A 23,362-nucleotide genomic window follows, 5' to 3' on the forward strand; every position below is an offset into this window, starting at 1 on the left:
TTTCTATTTATGCCAGGATAGTGGATATTTGTCGATTCCGGCAATGCGGTTTCAATGATTTTATTACACCTTGGTTGGTGGGTTGTAAAACAGATGTGACATTGGGTAGCCATCGTCATTCAGTTGTCCAACCCCAACTTCGAACATGTTGTGCATATGTTTGGTAATTTGTTGTTGTTTGAGTTTGGAAAAAATATACATACAACAACATATTGAGAGAATTTTTCCTCTTCGTTTGGTTCGACGTTATAGCCGATAGCAAAATTCAAATATTTCACAAAAAACCGACGTAACAACCGATATGACGTTATAAGCGAAGACGTTATAAGCGATATTTATTTGTGTGGAATATAAAGGGCAGAAATTAGGGACTTTTGGATTTCGTCGTTATAAGCGATATGACGTTATAAACGACGACGTTATAAGCGATTTCGACTGTACATAACATTTTGTCATAAATTTGATTTTTCGCGAATCCATTTAGACATTTCGGGATTATTTTCGCATCATCACAATTTTTTTTAGATTTTTTTCTAAACATTCAAATTAAAACGGTCATATCTTTTGAGTGCATCGATCAAGGTTAGTTACAACAAGTAAGACCGGCGTTAAGTTTGGCCAGGCCGAACTTGTTATACCCTCCACCACGAGTTATATTGAAGTAAAATGGAACAATTAGTTTACTTTCGTTTATGAAGAAGACTAAATACCAAATTTCAGCAAGTTCAGTAAAACAATGTGGCTAACGAAAAATACCGAAATTCTGACCTTTACTGATAATTCTCTTCTGGAATATTTTGCGAAAATCGGGAGGTACCGTTCTATGGGGGCTATATCGAAACGTGGAGTTATACCGACTAATTTCAGTCAGAAAGGCTTTTACCTCCAACAAAGACTAAATACTAAATTTCAGCTTTTTGAATGGAAATGTACTATAGAAAGTGGAGTGGAAAATAGACGGAGTAATGTAGAAAACCTGTAGCTCTTTTCATAGAATCCAGCTGATCTTCTTCTGTATAAGATCAGTAGGAATTATGTAGAAAACATGTTAGTTAAAGGATTGCAATGGGTCTCATTTTACAGAAGACAAGAATGACGGTCTGAGGAGAACATGGAAGATCTAGATCAAGAATATGTTTGGTCTGAAACAAATATTTCAAAATATTTATACTTTTCTTTTTGTATATTAAGAAACGGATCCAGCTTGAAAATTCATACTAAATGTGCAGTTTTAATTCGACTGTTTTGTAATTTTAAATTTGTTTGCAAAATTTAGAGGATTAATGGTCCAAAAGATGGGTTCATAAATGAAGAAAAAAATTGCCCGGAGTCGGAGTCGAGTTAATTTTTTGTGACTCCAGCAAAATTGCTCCACTCCGACTCCGAAACCCTTACCATAGTGTGGATATGTGACAATGGCCACCACCTCCTTTTATTTTTACATTTCCTCAAGTCTAAATCTTAATTTTCCTGTCATTTATTCTGTACGGGGTTTGATGGACGATTGAATGACCATCCCAACTATTCGCATTCAAATGACAAAGAAATTTGACTCGAATGCAAATCCATTCAATCATATGTATGTGCATATGTTATTGTTCGTTTTTATTACTGACCACATACCCAAATAGATTTTTAAAAGACTTTAATTTTTGTTTATGATTTTTATTTATTTTTGCTATAAACAGAGTCTTAACATGAAAATACTAAAAATATAAACTTTTTGAAAAGAAAAAGAAAATGTATTTTTTAATATTTTACGTAAATATAAAAATGATGAAAATTGTTTGGTCATTTTGAGGTTGCTTCCAGTTGTTACACCATGTTATGACTGTGTATTTTTGAAAAAACCATAACTTTGGAAAGAAATCGTCGGAAATTTACCACAAACTGGTCGACTTTCATGCTGTAAGAATTTTTAAATTGTAAATTTTTGTTATTTTTTTTTGTTGTTGTTCAAACTCGAAAGCAGTTCAATAAAGTTTTGCCTCTGCTGTAATTGTTGTTATTGTTGCAGTTAGTTTGTAGTTGCGAAAAGGCACACACAGATACAAACTGACATTTTTGCCGTTTTTTGTTTTTGTTTTCGGTTTTAATTTCGTTGCGAAATCATCTAAGTTCACTTAAAAACTAATAAATTTCTCTAACAAGACCATGAAATGGATGGATGATGATGGTGGTGGCGATGCGACGATGTAGATGACGGTGCCGATGACAGCTGAACGAAAACTTAGAGCAAACAAGTTTAAAAGTCACTGACTGACACTCACTTTGGGATTGATGATTGTTAGTTAGCCTGTCTGTCACCATAGTTTCTGAGCGATGCTTCAGCAGAAAAAAGGATGCTGTGAACTTTTATTCTGTCCAGCTGGACTTGTCATGGGAACAGATTTCACATGTAGCTCCAATTCTCCAAACAGTTTACTATTACGTTGGGGTTGGTGGAATTGAATTCAAGCAAACACATTGTACATATTTCGACAAAAATAAAATCAATAATTTCTTCAATACACCAAATATTGATACATTTGTGTGTACTAACATACGAACTATTCCGAAATGGGTATGCTTAAATTTAAAATTAATATAAATATGGATTTGAGGTATGTGTATAATATTATAAAATTTATAGATGAACATCTTAAGTTATAAAGAGGTGAGACTCTTATGGCGTCTTCATCCAAAAACTTTACACATGGTAATACTTTTCCTTTGCTGTGGATATTCGCATTTCCATCATATACTTGCTTTTCATGTGTGAGCGAGTGTGGTTGATTTATGGTGTAACAGATGCTGTTGGTGATTGTATGATGCGAACGAACGACGGAGGGAGGTAATACTCTTTTGATGGTCTTATTTGAGTTGCACCAACACCATGAAATATGTAACAACGGCACCCAGGACCTGTGAGGGGAAGAAGACATATAATGACATAATGAATGAAGAATATGTTCATAGTGGAGGAAAGTGATGAGTCATCTGTCCATTGCTCACAATGTCACAATTATCACTTACCGATGCAAACAAATCCAATGAAACCGTAAAGAATTTTGCACCCGATATGGACATGGCCTTCTGACACTGCTGACAAACGATTTGGACAAAAGTTTTAGCTTCCTCAGAACCGTCATACCAATGGCAAGAATATGCAGCTTCCATAACCGATGAACTCTGTGTGAAAATAAATATGAAACAACATTAACACTAGAACAACTGATATTTACAATACATTTAAATATGTGGGATAAAAAGTCTATACGGCTTAGCGTTGAAATAACAATTGCTTAAATAATTGTTTGGTTACACGTGCTAACTGAATTTTAAAATTGAACAAGATGCCGTGTATCCCTATTTATTTCACTTGGGGACATGGGAATAAGAATAATTGAAATTTTGTATACCTTTAGCCTACAGGCAGGCTAACGTTGATCGAAAGATAAAAATGTGCCTCATCAGATGAAATACATTTCAGAATATTTGAAATCGATTTAGCCCTCTGTCTAAATGCTGCACAAGAGAAGTCTCTAATGGATCAACAGATTTGATCCAAACACTGCACGTAGTAATGTTTTGTCAAAACTTAGATCAAAACCGAAGATGGACAATATCGGTTCCCCATAAATAATCAATTTTTTCGCTAAAATAATGCGAACGATAACTCTCGACGGGAGTAACCGATTTGGTCCAAACTTTTCACATCGTAATGTTTCTTTCAGACATATAATAGGTTAGAATATGGTCTGTACCTTAGAGTACTTTCCACACAAAATTTCAAAAATTTACGAAAAGTCGATATCTCTGCATTATAATACGGAGGGTATATTAAGATTATTATTTCGTTTGTAACTCATCGAAATAATCATTTGCGACCCTGTAAAATATATTTTCAATCGGCGTAAAAGTCTAAGTCGATTAAGCTATGTTCATTCGTCCGTCTGTTGTTATCACGCTATCTTCTGAATGAGTTGAGATAGATGGCTGAAATTTTGTACAAGTGTGTCTTTGTTCTGAACATAGATCAAGTTTGAAGATAAGCTATATCGGTTCACGTTTCAGTATAGCCCACTTCAGGTATTTTGGTGTTTTAGATACATTTGCAAACCGAATTAGCTATAATTTGACAGTAATCTAGAAAAAATTATGGACATAGGTCCTCGTTTTGTTCTAGCCCCCATAAAACGGTACCGACCGCTTTCAGGTATTTTCTCGGTTTTAGCTACATATTCTGGCCGAATTAGCATTAATTAGGCATTTAGGGTTCCCAGTGGTAAAAAAAAACTTCTCCAATTCTGGACACAGCTTCAGGTTTTGTAAATATCCCCTGTATAACGGTACCATCCGATTTCGGGTATTTTTACGTTATTAGAATTACACGGTGCTCTTGAACCAACTTTAAATGAAAGCAGCTTACACCTGGGAAATTTTTGCGGAGCGATTTTTAAATGAATCGCGGCCAAAGTTCACATTTTTAGAGGTTTTTTAGGTTTTCACGATTTTGCTGGGAAAATGAAAATTCTCTACAAGATTGACCTCTATGATATTTTCGTAGGTTTTACCATTTTTGAGATATAGAAGTTCAAATTGGGACAATACACTGACTGTATTGCCTCCTTATAAAACAATGTCATGCGCCTTTACTAACTTTAAATAAAAAACGCTTATACCTAGGAAGTTTTTGCGGATTCTGAAACAGCAATGTCCATAGATGAGAAAAATCCAAAATCAAGAAAAAATCATTGAAGGGATTTTTAAATAAATCACGGTCAAAGTTCACATTTTTAGGTTTATTTTAGGTTTGCTTGGAAACCGCAAGTCTTATCGAAATGTGGCTAAAGAAAATATTGTAGCTGTGAAAATTCTCTAGAGGATTTATTATTTGTTCCTAGGTTTTATCACTTTTGAGATATAGAAGTTCAGATCACATTTTTAGGTTTTATTTTGTTAGGTTTTCACGATTTGCTTGAATACGATAACTCTTATCGAATTGGGACAAGAGAAAATCCTATAGCTGTGAAATTTCTCTACAAGATTGGCTTACGTCATTTTTTCCTAGGTTGCACCATTTTTGAGATATATAAGTTTAAATTGGGAAACTGCAGTCATGACATTGCTTTATAATGAGACTGTATCGTCAATGAATTGTCCCAATTTGAACTTCTATATCTCAAAAATGGTAAAATCTACGAAAATATCGTAAAGGTCAATCTTGCAGAGAATTTTCACAGCTACAACATTTTCTTAAGTTCCAATTTGAAAGGGATTGCGGTTTTCCACCAAAATCGTAAAAACCTAAAAAATCCTAAAAATGTGAAATTTGTCCGTTATTTATTTACCAAGTGCTCCGTCGATTTTTTAGTTTTTTGATTTTTTCATCTAGGAACATTAGGGTTATGACTTTTTTACAACCTCATATCCCTGTATCATAGCGTGATGAGTTTTGCCATAATATTACATAAAATCTTAATTATAAGGTGATTCGGTGAAAAAACCTCACGCACAAAATGATTTTAAAATTTGAAGTTATGAAAATTATGGACAATTTTTTGAAGTCACTGAAAACAGATATATAATTGAAAATAAACTTTAGAGCCACATGAGATAATTAAAATGACATAAAATTTATTTCATACTATTTTCTTCAATTCTGAGAATCGTAAAAATGTTGTAAACGCTTTTATTCAAAAATACAATTTTTTAACAAAAAACAAAAAATTTGAAATTTTTTCAAAGTGACTTTTTTCGCGACTTTTTTAATATTTGAATGAAATAAACGTTATTATAGTTATTAGTAGAGTTATATTTATTCATTCGTGCAACAAAAAATAATTTTTTGAAAAAAAAAATGTTTTTTTCATTTCATATATTTTTTCAAAAAATTATTTTTTTTAAATCGATTTGTGCGTGAACTTTTTTATATTTCAATGGAATAAACGATAGCATAGTGATTAATAGGCAAAAGTTCATTCATCCCTGCTACAGGAAATCATTTTTGAGGAAAAATGTCAAAAAGTCATAACCCTAATAAACATTGTAGTGTAAGAATCCGCAAAAACTTCCCAGGTGTAAGCTCCATTTATTAAAAGTTGGTTTATGAGCACCGTGATTAGTTACAATTCGGTATTTAGGGTTTCTTCTGTTCAAACAACTTCTCCCCATGTAACTTCTCAGCAGGTTGTCCAGGAGGCACCTATTGCGACAGTACAGTTTTTTTCTGAAAAAATGGACGAAAAGCTCAATGAACCCTGCACGCAGCAACTTACGAATTGAGTATCAGATTTGGCCAATATTTTTCACATTGTAAAATTTCTTCAAAACGTATATAAACTCTATATCGGATAACACCTTCGGGTACCTCTCTCAGAGAAGTTCAACATTTTCGCTTAATTGCAGTTTATAGGCTATAATGGCATCGTTTTGGAATGTTATCATAGGCAAGACCATACGTCTTGACATAATGGTCCAAAATCTCTAGCAATTCATACGGTGCACAGTGGTTCAGGAAAATCGGTTTAGTAGTTTTATAAATGTAACATATATAAAAAAAGTGGGCGTAAAAAGGGGCTTGGTCCATTTTTCTTTTCCTATGACGTACATTAACAAGTAAGAAAGGCGTTAAGTTTTTATAGATAGCTTTCTTTTAAAAATGTTTAATACCGAAATACCATGTTAACCCAAAATTGTTATGGAAATGATATTTTTGATGTTTTTTAAGCATTTTTTAACAACTAACTTTTTTCTCTAAAACTGTAAATGGGTAAAGGAGCCTTCTTTAAAAAATTCCGAAAACTTGGAAGGGTAATATAGGTGTATTCTTATATGACAATCCCTTGGTTTTTTATGGATAAAATATTCTTGCTATATTCCTAACAAATTCCTGAATTTATTTGAATGTAACATTTACGATTTTTTTAAATACATGCGTTTTAGGCAAAATGCGTGAAAATGCATAGGCCGAATGAAACTTTATGCTATAACAAAATGCAAAAAACCGTACAAAAATGTTCGAAAATATCCGAGTTTGACGTCAATTTTGTGGCGTTTAAACGACGTGGCTTTAAGTGGGTAAGTCATTCAATTGGGCCCGTGCGAGTAGAACCTTTAAAATACTTAAAATTTGGTCGTAATTTCATATTGAAAATATACTAAAACATGAACATATATGATTATTTGCTTCCTGAAGTTTTCTACACATTGAGTATTCGAAATACTAAGTTGCAGTTACTACTGTAGACTAATCTCTAAAAAATAAGCATCGAGCGGTATCGTAGTACCTTTAATGTGGCTAAAACCCAGAATACGAAAATCGGCAAGTTCCCTTTCTATGGGGAAAACCTATACAGATAAGTCTCTTCTGGACTATTTTATACCGACATGGAAGACTAAATACAGAATTTCAACAACTTCGGTGGTATATTGACGCCACAAACTTCAAAATACCGAAAATCGGAGGTGCTGTTCTAAGCGGTCTATAAGAAGACATCGGTCTATACCTACAAATTTCTGGTAGAAAGTTCTATACGCCCAACTAAGACCAAATACCAAGTTTCAGCCCTTTTGGTGGGATTCTAAGGCCACAACCTTCAAAATACCGAAAATCGGCAGGTACTGTTCTACGGGTGCTATATGAGGACGTGGACCCATAACGACAAATTTCAAGTGGAAAGTTTTATACCCCCAACGTAGAATACCATATTTCAGCCATTTCGATGGAGATTGAGACCACAACCTTCAAAATACTGAAAATCGGGAGGCACTGTTCTATGGAGCTATATGAAGACGTGCACATATTCCAACAAATTTCAGATGGAACATTTTATAGCCCCAACGAAAACTAAAAACCAAATTTCAGCCATTTCGGTAGGATGTTGTTGTGGCTGAAAATCGGGAGGTACCGTTCTATGGGGGCTATATGAAGGCGTGGGGGTGGAAAGTTTAATACCCCCAATGAAGACTAAAGCTCAAACTTCAGCCTTTTCGGTAGGATATTGAGGCCACATCCTTCAAAATATCGAAAATCTGGAGGAACCGTTCTATGAGGGAGTCGAGGAAAATAGAAACACTGCCTCTCAGTACCCTCGCTCTTCGACAAACTGACAATTGTCGATAATACAAGTGTCTAATGTGCATCTGCTTCAAAGATTGTCCTAAATATTAAAAAAAAACTCACTCACAGAATTCGACGAATTCTTAGTTATTCGTGCTGACATGTAGCAGAATACTTTGATTTTTGTGTTTCTTTGGAAAAGCCGAAAAGTGAGTGTGATTCTCATTCATTTGGGAATACTAGACACTTAAAGAGTTCGGTTGTTCACTAAAAAGGCATCATTTCAAAAACTGAGAAGCCAATTGATAACTCCCTTCGCCGGGATGAAATCATGATATTGGTAGCGATCAGTAAAATTTTGCAACACTGTCAGTTCGTTGTGAAAAACATTATTCTCTGTAATAGAGGGTAATAAATGAAGTTGAGCCAATGGGGGAATACTCCACTCAAGCAATCGAAAATGAGATTGAATCTTCAACCATAAACATAACAAACAAAAAACAGCCGAGGCACGGGCGAATGGAGCTTTGTTAAAAACAAAATTCCAATAACAACCTCACAGGCAACTGTGGTGATGTTATTTTCAACTCACAGAATTCGACCAATTCTTAGTTGATACGTGCTGACATGTTGCAGAATATTTTGATTTGAGTGTGATTCTCATTCATTTGGGAATACTAGACACTTAAAGAGTTCGGTTTTTCACTAAAAGGCATCAAAGACATCCATTCCTCGTCCCGATAACATATCAGCACAATGACAAAATATTGCCCACTCCATGCAAACAGCCGCAAAATACATATTTGGATACCAGAGACCTACACCAAGGAATCCATGGTATGACCAGGAGAGTCGTGCTGCTACCGAAGAGAAAAATTCGACATATAGGGCTACTCTACAATCATCAGCAACGCGTGTAGCACGAGAGAGGTATCGGGAGAAAAGGAGAAAAGAGAAACGTCTTTTCCGCAGGAAAAAAGAGTGAAATGGAAAAAAGGGAGTGTAAAAAAATCGAGATGTACAGGAGCCAGAATGAAGTCCGAAAGTTTTACCAAAGAGTGAAACGTCAAACTGATGGCTTTGGTACAGGCACATCCTCCTGTAGAGACCAGCAAGGTAATTTGGTAACTGATACAGATAGTGTGCTCAGGATATGGAAAGACTGTTGGTATCCGATAGAAGCGAATACGGTGATGATACAAATGACAGATCCAATCCCAGAAGATGGTATTGAATGTATACCGCCCAGCCAAGATGAGGTAAAGTCAGCAATAAACCGGCTAAAGAATAATAAGGCAGCAGGAGCCGATGGCCTACCAGCCGAGCCGTTTAAAACAGGAGGCGGCACGCTGATAAGGTGTATGCATCAGCTAGTTAGCACCATCTGGCAGGAAGAACGCGTACCCGACGATTGGAACGTGAGCATCCTGTGTCCCGTCCACAAGAAAGGAGATAAGACTGTATGCTCCAACTATAGGGGCATAAGTCTTCTTCATATTGCCTATAAGATAGTGTCAGGGATATTGTCGTTCGCACAAAGCCAATGGTCAATGAAATAATTGGACCATACCAATGCGGATTTAGACCTGGCAAATCCAACATTGACCAGATATTTACCCTGCGCCAAATCCTGGAGAAGACCCAAGAGATGCAGATCGATACCTACCACCTTTTTGTCGATTATAATGCAGCCTTCGTAGGGGGGCCTACTTTCAAGGGTATTCCAAGCCATGTCTGAATTTGGTATCCCTGCAAAGCCCTTTCGGCTTTGTAGAATGACATTAACTGATACTCGGTCCTCAGTTAAAATAAGAAAGAACCTCTCCCAAGAGTTTAGTACCAAAAGAGGTTTCAGACAAGGAGACGGTCTCCCGTGTGAATACATTTGCAAAAGTCGAAAGGGAATCTATTAAAGTGGGTCTGGCGGTAAACGGCGAGAAGACCAAGTTGATTGTGTCGACGCGCAATCCGTCCATAGAGATCGGACCAACTGTGTTCCTATAATTTTGAGGTAGTAAAAGACTTCGTTTATCTCGGCACCACCGTAAACACAACCAACAACATAAGTTGCGAAATAAAAAGAAGAATTATAATGGCCAACTGATGCTTCTTTGGCTTAAGTAAGCAGTTTAAGAACAAAGCCACATCTAGTCAAACAAAAACAACGCTTTACAAAACACTGATACTACCCGTGCTGATTTATAGTTCCGAAACCTGAGTACTTGCGCAAGCAGACAAGGCAGTGTTTGAGAGAAAAATTCTTCGAATGATCTATGGGCCAATCTGCGTTGACGGTGAATATCGACGTCGTATGAACCACGAGCTGTATCGATATCAGTATAGATACACGTATCGAGATACAACGATTGCGTTGGCTAGGCCATATCATAATAATGCGATGATGAACGCTTAAAATGCGTATAAATATGTGCCACATGGCAGTGCACGCAGAATTGGCAGGCCTATGCTTACATCATAATAATGCGATGATGAACGCTTAAAATGCGTATAAATATGTGCCACATGGCAGTGCACGCAGAATTGGCAGGCCTATGCTTACATGGCAATAGGTGGATGAAAAGATGAAAATGCGCGGTATTCCAGAAAGCGAAGCAACAAACAGAAAGTATTGGAAATCTTATCTTACTTCGGGTTGTGGAACAAATGTTCTGTAATGGGCCAGCTAAGTAAGTTAGTATGCCATTTTAGTTATGTCGAGTGGCTTTGTCAAAAAAGCTCATATAGAAAATTTTTCAAATGACTTTGTGCGCGAGCGTTTTTATCGAATCACCTTATAATTAAGATTTTATCTAATCTTAGATAAGAGGTTGTAAAAAGTCATAACCATAATATACATACTTGATCTGAATACAATTCTATGTCGATATAACGATATCCGTCTGTTCATCCGTCCAGTCATTAGTATTAGTGGGAGGAGTATTTATGTGTTTCATCCAACCAAAATGGGTTTAATATACAATGTATGTAATGTTTATTCTAATAAATCCATCGTTTGTGATCGAAACTATATTGCAGACATTTTATTTGCAAAAATATTTGAATTTATTTTAATCACTTCACTGAAATTCTATTTCAGCACTACAGCATTTCAACATGCACCAGTAAAAAGTTCTCTTCGTCCAAACTAAACTTGTTTGCTTATTATTTACAAAATCTATAGAAATGCCAATCGCAGAAGGCAACTTTAAATGAATACCCAGAAATGATTCGTACGAACTCAAAGGGTGGCTAAAGGATCTTTAAAACTGTGCTTGTGTAAAAGCTTTTGAGTGCATTTCCGGCTTACGAATTTTTGGGATGAAGTTGAGTGCCTAACATGACATGAGAGTGCACTTCATGCGGATGTTGTTCATGGTTCAGGGTGTCCTTTGTGTTCGTTGTGCTTTTCATGGTCAGTTGTCCTGTAGGGGTCTTTTCAAACATTTCTACTAAAAGGAAGATAAACAAGCAAAATGACAACAATGAAGTTGAAAAAAATCGAAGCAGAATGTAGACATGCACTTTTTCGTTTGTTGTTGCGTTCATGGTGCGGAAGATCTTCTGACTATGTCTGCTAATGGTAGTTTTGTTCGTGTGTGCAAGTGGCTAGAGTGCAAGTCCAAGTAAAGTTGTATTTCCTAGTTTGGCCTTTTTTTACAAAAAAATAAAAGCAACAGTCAGCCAAATTGTATTTTTTCAAGTCGAAATGAAATTGAATTGAATTTACTTTCTGCATTTAGTTTAATGTGATTTATTTTTGTTTGTTTCTTACGGGGATGGGTTGTTATTGTTTGTTTAATGGCGTTTGTTGGTGCACCGGGAGGGGTGCACAGACAGACAGACTACTTACCTCCTCAATTAAGCGATTGCCAAAAATACAGAAATGAAATACTTGGGCCAATGCATAGCCCAAGTAACCGATCACAGTGAAAGCGTAAACATTTACACCAGTGATTTTGGTAGCCTGGTACGCCAACAGCGTCAATTTAATGGTCGATGTCAACATGTGAAGCAACAGGGCGGCACCGTATGTATCACCAATGGCAGCAACCAATCTAGAAAATAAATACAAATAGAAATATTGGTGGCATTTCAGACAGTTTCAAGTAAATATAAACATACATAATATGTACTCATACATATGCGTATGTACATGTTTAAAAGGACTAGAATTGTATGCAATTACATTTTGTACAGATGTTTTTATTTATATAGTTCTTTAATATAAATTCCTCTTTATTAAGAAGAGTTTTAGATTTTTTTTAATATGACCAAAGAAGGCGGTGCCATTATTCTGTTCTTCTAAACAAGGAGAACAGTGGAATCCCAACAAATTGAAGTGATTTATAGAACGATGTTCGAATTATTTTATTTTAGTTTATTATGATAGCGGAGGGCTTCTCAAGCGAGCTGCAGTGTATTTCTTCTAAGCGTTCGTTACTGACACTTACTACGGTCTCCGTAGTTTGGAGGGTATATGAAGTTTGTTTCTCCGTTTGTAACGCATTGAAATAATCATTTGCGAATTAGAGTTGTACAATCTGGTTCATTTGAAAGATCTAGTTCAATAGCTCAGCTCTTTAAATTGAACTAGGTCAGTAATCTAGTTCATAGTTCACTGTCCAGTTCAATCATTCGGATCAAAATCGTTCACCGGCTCTTAATCGGTCGTTTGATGAAAACGCATACATACAGCAAATACAAACAAACAAAAGTCTAATATAATTTAACTACTCCATAACAAAACAAGTGAGCCAAGGCTATAGTCGGGTCGGGGCCGACTATGTGATACCCTACACCACTACCCCTGTTCATAGGCATTTGACTAATAAAATTCAAAATATTAAAATTGGGATAGCTTAGCGTCAACAGATGGCCAACAGATGCTACTATGGATTAAGTAAGCAATTTAAAAACAAAGCCACATCTCGTCAAACAAAAATAACACTATACAAAACGCTGATACTACCCGTGCTAATGTATGGCTCCGAAGCATGGGTACTTGCGCAAGCAGATAAGGCAGTGCTTGGTGTGTTTGAGAGGAAAATTCTTCGAAAGATCTACGGGCCGATTTGCGTTGACGGTGAATATCGACGTCGTATGAACCACGAGCTATATAAGCTATACAATGACATGAATATAGTTAAACGTATCGAGATGCAACGATTGCGTTGGCTAGGCCATATCATGAGAATGAGCGATGATGAACCCGCTAAAAAGGCGTATGAATACATGCCACATGGCGGTGCACGCAGAATCGGCAGGCCTAAGCTTCGATGGAGCACACAAGTGGATGAAGAAATGGAAAGGCGCGGTATTTCAAAAAGTCAAGCGAAAAACAGAGAGGAATGGAGATCTTTTCTTAGTTCGGTCTATGGAACAAATGTTCTGTAATGGGCCAACTAAATAAGTAAGTAAGTATAGCTTAGCGTCTTTGCTCTGAATGTCTTCAGTAACACAGGTCAATTTTTTTGAAACGCATTTAAGTGCATCGACAGTACAACCCAAATAAAAAATGGAAAAGTGGGATGTATGCCAACCATCAATAGGCTTCTTTCTGTGTTAGACCCCCATCAACCCCCAAAATTTCGTGAGGATCCGATCAAAATTACCGACTATTGCGGTAACTCTGTTGTTTGACCACCTATGACAACCTACTTCACATCGTTGTAAAGGTGATATTTTCTACTTTCCTTGCCAGGTTTTGCTTTCCATATACCTCATACAGAAGGGAGATATTAACTTTGAAATAAAACGTTGGCCTTTTTTCCAAATATTTTTTTTGTCACATTCCGACCGCTGAATAATATCCGACCATTATTAAAAATCAAAAGGTTTTTTCCTCTGTGGGACCCCCAATAAAACCCAAAATTTCGTGACGATCCAATTAAAATTGCGACCTGTAGCGTGATTTCCAAAAAAGTGGTAAAATGGGATGTATTACCGACTATTGCGATATCTCCGTTATTTGGATACCTACGCCAACCTGCTTTACATCATTGTAATGATGGGATTTTTTACTTTCATTGTCAGACTTTGCTTTTGGAAGGTCCGGAACTAAAGCTGTGATATTCGTCATTATTATTAAAATCGCAAAAATGAAAAGTTGTGTTCTATTAGCGGCTTTTGCGATATCTTCGTTGTTTGACCACCTACGACAACCTACGTAACATCGTGATATTTTCTACTTTCATCAGCAGGTTTTGCTTTTGATATACCCCTTTTAGAAGCAGAGATATTCGCTTTGAAATAAAACGTTGACTTTTTCTCCAAATAAGTTTTTTGCCCATTCCGACCTCTGAATATTATCCGACCATCACCAAAATCAATAGGCTTCTTTCTCTGTAGGATCCCCATTAGCCCCCAAAATTTCGTGACGATCCGATTAAAATTGCGACTTGTAGCTTGATTACAAAAAAATGAAAAAATGGGATGTATTGCCGACTATTGTGATATCTCCGTTATGTGGCAACCTACGCCAACCTACTTTGCATAACTGTAAAGATGGGATTTTCTACTTTCATAGTCAGACTTTGTTTTTGGAAGATCCCCAACCGAAGCTGTGATATTCGTCATTATTATTAAAATCGCAAAAATAAAAAGTTGGGTTCTATTAGCGGCTATTGCGATATATTCGTTGTTTGATCACCTACGAGAATCTACTTTACATCATTAGAAAGGCGATATTTTCTATTTTCATGGCCAGGTTCTGCTTTTGTTATACCCCATACTGAAGCTGAGATATTCGCTTTGGAAAAAAACGTTGTCTTTTTCTCCAAATAAGTTTTTTGCCCATTACGACCCCTAAGTATTATCCGACCATCACCAAAATCAATAGGCTTCTTCATCTGTGTGACCCCCATTAACCCTCAAAATTTCGTGACGATCCGATCAAAATTGAGACCTGTAGCGTGATTTCCAAAAAAGTGGAAAAATGGGATGTATTATCGAATATTGCGATATCTCCGTTGTTTGGTCACCTACGCCGACCTAGTTTACATCATTGTAAAGATGGGATCTTCTACTTTCACAGCCAGGCTTTGCTTTTGGAAAGTCCCCAACCAAAGCTGTGATATTCGTCATTATAATTAAAATTGCAAAAATGAAAATTTGGGTTTTATTTGCGACTATTGTGATATCTTCGTTGTTTGATCACCTACGAGAACCTACTTTACATCATTAGAAAGGCGATATTTTCTACTTTTATTGTCAGGTTTTGCTTTTGGTATACCTCGTATAGAAGCTGAGGTATTCGCTTTGGAAAAAACGTTGTCTTTTTATCCACATAATTTTTTGCCCATTCCGACCCCTAAATATTATCCTACCATCACCAAAATCAATAGGCTTCTTCCCCTCCGGGACCCCCATCAACATCCAAACTTTCGTGACGATCCGATCAAAATTGCGACCTGTAGCGTGATTACAAGATTTAGATGGACAGACGGACAGACGGACGGACGGACGGACTGACGGACGGACACACATAGCTAGATCGACTCAGCTCGTCGAGACATTCATTTTGGTATATATAAGTATGGGTCTACGACCATTATTTCGATGCGTTACAAACTTTTTGGCCAAAACCAACTTATAATACCCTCCCCACATAGTGGTGTAGGGTATAAATATTACATTTACATAGTTTTATTCCATTCTTAAAGAAAGATTAATTTTAGAAAAAACATCCTTCATTTAGGTGGCTGGCAAAAAATCGTATGTTGTGTGTGTGTGTAGAAATTGCCATTGCAAAAAAGCTTTGTGCGTGTGTGTTTCGTTTTATTTTTTTCCCGTTTCTTTTTTCTAACAAAAAAGGCAGATTCAATAGGTAATGGATTCGACATATTGTAATATTGTATGTCTCGTATGTTTTTGTAGAAATCTTCCTTTTCGGACAGCTATTCCATGTACCTTGATCCAAAACATAAACAAACTGATCAAATTACGAAGGCATCCCTTAACATAGACGACGCCGTCACTTTATGTATTGGTGAACGACATGTTGAACTAGATTGTGAATCGTTCGTTGATCGTACGGTCCCCGACCGATTATAGTTCAGTGAACTATAATGAACTATATCGACTGATCTAGTTCATACGCTCTTTTCAATGAATCGTTCAATTGAACTAGTTCGTTCATGAACTATACAACTCTATTGCGAATATATAAAGTATATATTCTTGATCAGGGTAAAATTCGGAGTCGATCTATGCCCGTCCGACCGTCTGTTGTAAGCACTCCAACATCCACAAAAATGGAAATAGAATGCGGAAATTTTGAGAAAATACGACTTTTGTTTGCATGCAGGTCAAGTTCGATCCACGTTTTGGTTATAGCCCCCATATGACGGTACCGCCCGATTTCAGATATTATGACGTTTTTAGTCACATTTTCAGACCAAATTAGTTATAATTTGACATTTAGAGTTCCTAGTAAGGAAAATATTATATTCAAAATCAGTTGTATTACGGACATAGAGAATTTTAGCTATAATTTTAAACCGAACTAGCTGTAATTTGACATTTGAGGTTCTGAGTGGTCACGAAACTTCTTCACTAAAAATACTGAACATACGTCCATGCTTTGGTATAGCCTCCATATAACGGTTGTAACACATTGAAATATTCGTCGGGGACCCTATAAAGTATATATATTCTTGATCAGCATAACATTCTAAGTCGATATAACCAACGAACCGTCTGTTCGTCCGTCCATCTGTCAGTTGAAATCAAGATACAGCTCGCAATTTTTAATTTAATATTTAGTTTTCGTTGAAGGTATAAAACTTTCTACCTGAAATGTGTCCGGTGCCTCCCGATTTTCGGTATTATGATGGTTGTGGTCGCGATATTCCACCGACATGGCTGAAATTTGGTATTTAGTCTTCATTGGGAATATAAAACTTTCCGCCTGAAATTTGTCGGTGTCGGTCACGGTACCTCCTGATTTTCGATATTTTGAAAGTTGGAGCCTCAATGTAGCACCAAAATGACTGAAATTTGGTATTTAGTCTTCCATAGGAGTACAAAGTATTCCAAAAAAGAATTATCAGTATTGGTCCACGTCTTTATATAGCCTTCATAGAAACGTACCTTCCGATCTTCGTTGGGGGTTTAAAACTTTCTTCGTTGCAGTTGCAAAACTTTCCTCCAGAAATTGCTCGGTACAGGTGAACGTTTCATACAGCCGCCATAGAACGGTACTCCTGATTATCGGTATTTTGACAGTTTTAGTCGCATTATTTATTCAACCGGAAATAAAACATTTTTACAGGTACAAAATTCCGTTGGAAAAATATAGGTCCTCGTTTTCCACGTTCAGGGTAGCCACCATTTCAGATTTTTTGAAGATTTTAGTCACATTTTTCTACCAAATTGGTTTTGAATTGGAATTTTGTGTTTCCAAATGATAGACAATTTACTCGCAAAAAACTATCCATATATGTATGTCAACATTTAATTCTAGCCGGTATTGTCCAATTTTATTTCGAGGATTTTTTGCCCAATTTTTCAACCGAGATTGCGGCAATTTAAACTCGGAAAATTTTTAGTGTTGGTACATGTTTTGGAGAGAACAACGATGACACCCCATGTGAGCTCTTTTAAAGGGAGTATTATCAGTTAAGATATTCTGCTCCTACAAGCTTAGTACTTTCATAAACGAAAGGAAAATAATTTTTCCCATTCACGCCAATACAGTCCGTGGTGGATGGTATAAAAAGTTCGGGCGGGCAGATCTTAACGCCGTTCTTACTTCCTTAGATTAAATAATTTAGGCATTTGTAACTAATTATTCAATTTATGTTGAGAAAAATTTATTGTCTAGGGTATATAAAGTTCGACCCCGCCGACTTAACGACTATTTTTATTGTTCTTACTAAAATGGTTTAGAAACATTGAATCGCGATAATGTTTGTATAAATGTAATACCAACGTTATATTACCATTGTGGAAAATATATCGAAATCGTTACGAAGTTATAAGCGTTTCGTTTCCCCTTGTATTTCAGCGTGCATCAGTCTTCACCCACTGTATATATCTGTAAATATGTTTGGCATATAAATCTAATGGAATAAAATATATATGCTCGCTACTTCTCTGACAGTTATTAAATGAGAAATATTAAAACGTAGTTATGTATGTTGTCTACTGTCCAATATCGTTTTGTTAACACAGTTATTTGCGGCGTCGAAATAAGAACATTTTAGGCCTAAGTAACATATGTATGTATTTATTTGTTTATTACATTCAATAAATCAATAGAATTTATTGCCATCGATTTCACATTTTCTTTGGCATGACTACTTGGAAAACTTGCGGCTTAAAGGATTTAAAGAAATGGTCAAACTTTATGTGACTTGTCGCCCCTCCGGATTTATTAGAACTTTGTTGAGTTTTTAAACCAACTACTATTTTGTGGAAACAAAAAAAATACCTACGTTTGCATTAGCGCTTAATATGATGATGATTGCTCCCTCTTGATAAATTGATAGATATTATCTGCATCGAATAAATTAAGAAAGAGCAGTTCATCATAATAAGTGGAGTTTTATTCGCATAAAACAAAACAAATACACAATACTCTTTGCTGACTTTTTATAGCAACTTTGTTTTTTTTATTAATTTAACGGCATTACCGACTACGAAATCGATTACAGCCTAAAAGTATGCTTTAGAATTAGTTTGTGACAATGTTTCAATTTTAACCCTTATACTGTTAAGTAATAAAAGTTGTATGTTTAAGAACGGATAAACGGCAATTTTTGGAAATAAAAAGAATAAAAATGCGGTCGGCAAACAAAAAACTATCTATATCTATAATATCTATTATCTATTATATAGATAAAATTCAGGGAAGTGTTCAATTTTTAAGGATTTTCTCTTGTTACGTCAAATACTCATATACATATATCTATCACTTGTAAATAAGAAAAAATCGAAAAAATGCATTGGCGTATTTTAAAGTAAAAGTAGCATATAATATGTGGTAAAAATTTCTAGTCGATCGGAACCAAATTGAATTTCATTGTGATTTGTATGTATCATACTAGGCGCCCGCAAAGGAAAATTAGCATGGAGATCCGCCGCCTTCGTTTCTCTTCGATCAGACCATCTCCCCATACTTATCTCCATCAGCAGACCGCCCAATATCATCACCACTAATCACCGCTTCAGAGATCTGCCCATTTCTTCTGATATTCGGGTAGCATAAAGGACGTTCCTTGGCAGCATCACTTCTGCAGCCGCTCGCCATAACCTGGTGGTCAAATACCCAAAGAGAGACCAAACTTCACCATAAAGGTGACAGGATTAGCAAATGAGCGTGATAAGTTTCGTCAACCCCAATGACCCCAGACTCAGGGAGATGACACTGGAAGTCAACGGGTTAGTCGGTGAGCATATGCGGAACAAGTGGTTAAATCATCCGAAGAGTTGCAACATTGGAGCCGGGATAAGTGAATTGAAGTCATCGCTTAAGTCGCTCTCGAAACATGGCTGATCCATAGATGTGCGCAAGTTATTTTAATCGACAGTTAGACAGTTATTTTAATCGACAGTAGATATCTTAATGCCGAGGACGAACCACCTCAATTTACAATGAATGATGTTTTGAATGTCATCAGGAAGCCTGAATCATCCAAATCGTTGGGCTCTGATAGCATCTCCAAGGTAAAGCTGAAACAGTTGGATGTGTCGGGAGTGGAGTATCGCACTAAAGTTATCAACCTGTCGCTAGCCACCCATATCGTTCCCGAAGTCTGGAAAATGGGCAGGGGGTTCCCGCTACTGAAGCCAGACAAGGATGCCAACAAAGGGTTATCGTACAGACCGATTTCGCTCTTGTCGCCCGTAGCAAAGACCTTCGAGAATTTAGTCCTTCCCAGCATCAGGAATAGCTAGCCAGCTGCCGATCATCAGCTGTGGTTCCGTAAGTAACATCGCATGACAACAGCGTTGCACGCCATCTCCACACATATTAGTCGATGACTCAACCAGAGCAAACCGTGTGATGGAACCGTGATCAAAAGCCTTTGATACTGAGAAGCATTCTACGCTGTTTAAGGACATCGAGCAGACAACCCTTCGGCCAAGTTTGAAGCCCCGTAGAGGGAAACAGGGAGTTCTCCAAGGTGGGGTGATATCTCCGGAACTGTTTAAACTGTATTCAGGTCCTCCAGACGACATTGAGATCGTAACGTATGCGGATGATTGTACGATATTGGCGTCAGTTCCTTCCCTGATGTCATTGGTGAAAGGCTGAACTCCTATTTGGCTGATCTTACCACATTTTCCACGCGAGTAAAATGCAAATATTCGCCACTAAATCTACGGTCACTCTGCTCACCACATGGATGGCAGAAGTGAGAACAAAGTTGAATGTCGTGGTCGATAGTAGTAGAATTCCGGCCACAAACTACCCGAAAATGCTAGTGGTCACAATTGACAGTATGTTCATGTCGTCTATACATGCCATAGCTATCTTTGAGGTGTAGGAATAAGGTCCTCAAGTCTCTAGCCGGCAGAACTTGGGGTGCAGATAAAGAAATCTTGTTTACCACATATAACGCGATAGATCGTGTGGTAAGCTATGCGGCGCCAGTATGGTCCAATGGAAAGTGCAACGCATATAACGCGATAGATCGTGTCGTAAGCTATGCGGCGCCAGTATGGTCCAATGGAAAGTGCAACGCGATGGAAAAAAATTCCCAGGCTTGTCAGAAGGTATCTTCATGATCTAGAAAGAGAGGTCCAACGTTACAAGAAAGAACCTCTATAGCAACAAGTCTATAAAGCAGGTTTAAATAGCATTCACCCGAATGCAATCGCAGATGCTATAAACAACTATCGTATTAATGCGGTCCTCGGTGGACATCCCCATCTATCGTAGTTGAGGAGCGTCCGCTGCCACGACAAATCAGCCGTCTAAATTCCTATAGGACAGGCATCGACGACACCGTGCAAAACATCTGTTCAGCATGCGGCAGAGGCCCGCACGACACACTGTACCTTTTCAACTGCCCTGCCAAACCTACTCATCTAACTCCAGTAGATCTGTGGTAACATCCCCTCGAAGCAGCCACATTCCTAGAACTGGAGATAGACCCAGAGTCCGATTAAGCAGAGGAATGAACTTACAAACATAAAATAAAAACACTGTTACAAAAACAACACTGTTACTGTTACAAAAACAACATCCGAGGGAGTTTGTCAGTACTCCTACCGGGCGCGTCCCCACCGGCGGATAGGGGGAGGTGGATGATCGCATCACTCTGTCCAACACTTGTTGCTTGGCGAGTCTTGGGCAGAGTGATGGGATAATCCACCTCTGGAAACCTAGAGTTTCCCGCGGACAAAAAACTGACTACGGGGTGTTCCCCTAAAACAAAAAGCAACCATGGAAGGAGGAAAATCGAATAACAAAGTTACGGTGCAGGGCCTAATAAACCCAGTACCGGCGGGAACTTGTGATCTGCCTACGAGTCACACCTCGTCGATATCAAGCGATCGTGAGCAAACATCTCCCACAGATGTGGGTGGCTTGGCATCTGTGGTCGAAGGTAATGCGACAAGCACTCAACCTCGAGTGAAAGCGGAGGAGGAGAAAGGGAAGCACAGGGAGAGATTAAACTTGACCCAACCATCTGAGGATGGTAGCGAGCCTGGATCCGAATCCGACAGCTGCGGCAAAATAAACATCACCGTTGTGGAAAAGCCTGTAGTAGAGGAAGTCCACAAGATGGTGGAGGAAGTTAGCGAGAGCATCGCAAAGCTGACTACAAAAAGAATACAGTGGTCAGGGGCCCAAAGACGAAAGTACAAGAGGAACCAGGCGAAACTAAAGAGACAGCAGCAGCGGGATGCTTCACAGGGTACCAAAGACACTCCCTCCACTTCTTCGGAAGCGGCGAAGAGGACTAGGTCCCCTGAGGAGCAGAACACCGCTAAGCCAAGTAAGAAGAAAAAGAGCTTCCCACCTTCAAGTGCCCAGGACAAATCTCATCAGGACCCAAACAAAGGAGACTACATAAAGAATCCTTCAAGGGAGACTGGTGAGGTGAGTTCGGACACGAAAAGGGTGAGCGCGACATCGGAACCTTCTGGAACGGCCGGGGACTCAACAAAGAAGACCAAGACCATCCAGAAGAGGAATATGGACGTGGAAACAGGTACGGAGCCGCCATCAACTTACGCCAAGGTAGCCAAGAGATACTTCAGGGACGATCTGTGTTATGCAGTAATCGACACCAGCAAAGGATCTGGTAGGCTACATAAAGACCACTTGTTGGAGATCGAGAAGCTGATCAACGACAAGTTACTGGAACAAATCCTGAAAGGGCGTGTTTCAATAAAAATTGATTGCTGTGAGCCCTGAGATTAAACTTGACCCAACCATCTGAGGATGGTAGCGAGCCTGGATCCGAATCCGACAGCTGCGGCAAAATAAACATCACCGTTGTGGAAAAGCCTGTAGTAGAGGAAGTCCACAAGATGGTGGAGGAAGTTAGCGAGAGCATCGCAAAACTGACTACAAAAAGAATACAGTGGTCAGGGGCCCAAAGACGAAAGTACAAGAGGAACCAGGCGAAACTAAAGAGACAGCAGCAGCGGGATGCTTCACAGGGTACCAAAGACACTCCCTCCACTTCTTCGGAAGCGGCGAAGAGGACTAGGTCCCCTGAGGAGCAGAACACCGCTAAGCCAAGTAAGAAGAAAAAGAGCTTCCCACCTTCAAGTGCCCAGGACAAATCTCATCAGGACCCAAACAAAGGAGACTACATAAAGAATCCTTCAAGGGAGACTGGTGAGGTGAGTTCGGACACGAAAAGGGTGAGCGCGACATCGGAACCTTCTGGAACGGCCGGGGACTCAACAAAGAAGACCAAGACCATCCAGAAGAGGAATATGGACGTGGAAACAGGTACGGAGCCGCCATCAACTTACGCCAAGGTAGCCAAGAGATACTTCAGGGACGATCTGTGTTATGCAGTAATCGACACCAGCAAAGGATCTGGTAGGCTACATAAAGACCACTTGTTGGAGATCGAGAAGCTGATCAACGACAAGTTACTGGAACAAATCCTGAAAGGGCGTGTTTCAATAAAAATTGATTGCTGTGAGCCCTGGGGGGACATTATATTGTACCACCTGGACCCACATACAAATTCTGCAGCACTCGGGGAGGTAGTCAGCAGCATAGCAACTCCATGGGAAGGTGGCAGATTAAAGCTGGTGAGGAAAGACGAAATTCCTCACTTGACTAAAGCGTCGGTGTACATTAAGGGGTACGGCTGCAAGCTCGAGACGGAGCGCATCCTCGAA

General features: G+C 38.2%; 1 protein-coding gene across 4 annotated transcripts in view; it reads right to left on the minus strand.

Annotated features, from left to right (window-relative positions):
- Positions 1-1,649: 1,649 nt before the first annotated feature.
- Positions 1,650-23,362, minus strand: part of Orco (odorant receptor co-receptor) — a 41,320-nt gene continuing 19,607 nt past the window's right edge. For all 4 annotated transcript variants that reach the window (XM_073991266.1, XM_073991249.1, XM_073991275.1 and 1 more), the window contains 3 exons: positions 11,895-12,099; positions 3,016-3,171; positions 1,650-2,904 (listed from right to left, as the gene is read on the minus strand). In XM_073991266.1, the coding sequence (XP_073847367.1) occupies positions 2,854-2,904; positions 3,016-3,171; positions 11,895-12,099 (412 nt within the window). In that variant the 3' untranslated portion in view covers positions 1,650-2,853. The remainder of the gene's footprint in view (positions 2,905-3,015; positions 3,172-11,894; positions 12,100-23,362) is intronic.

The sequence above is a fragment of the Musca autumnalis genome, unplaced genomic scaffold (genome assembly GCF_047663935.1).
Source record: "Musca autumnalis isolate F117 unplaced genomic scaffold, ASM4766393v1 scaffold_1, whole genome shotgun sequence".
Classification (NCBI taxonomy): domain Eukaryota; kingdom Metazoa; phylum Arthropoda; class Insecta; order Diptera; family Muscidae; genus Musca; species Musca autumnalis.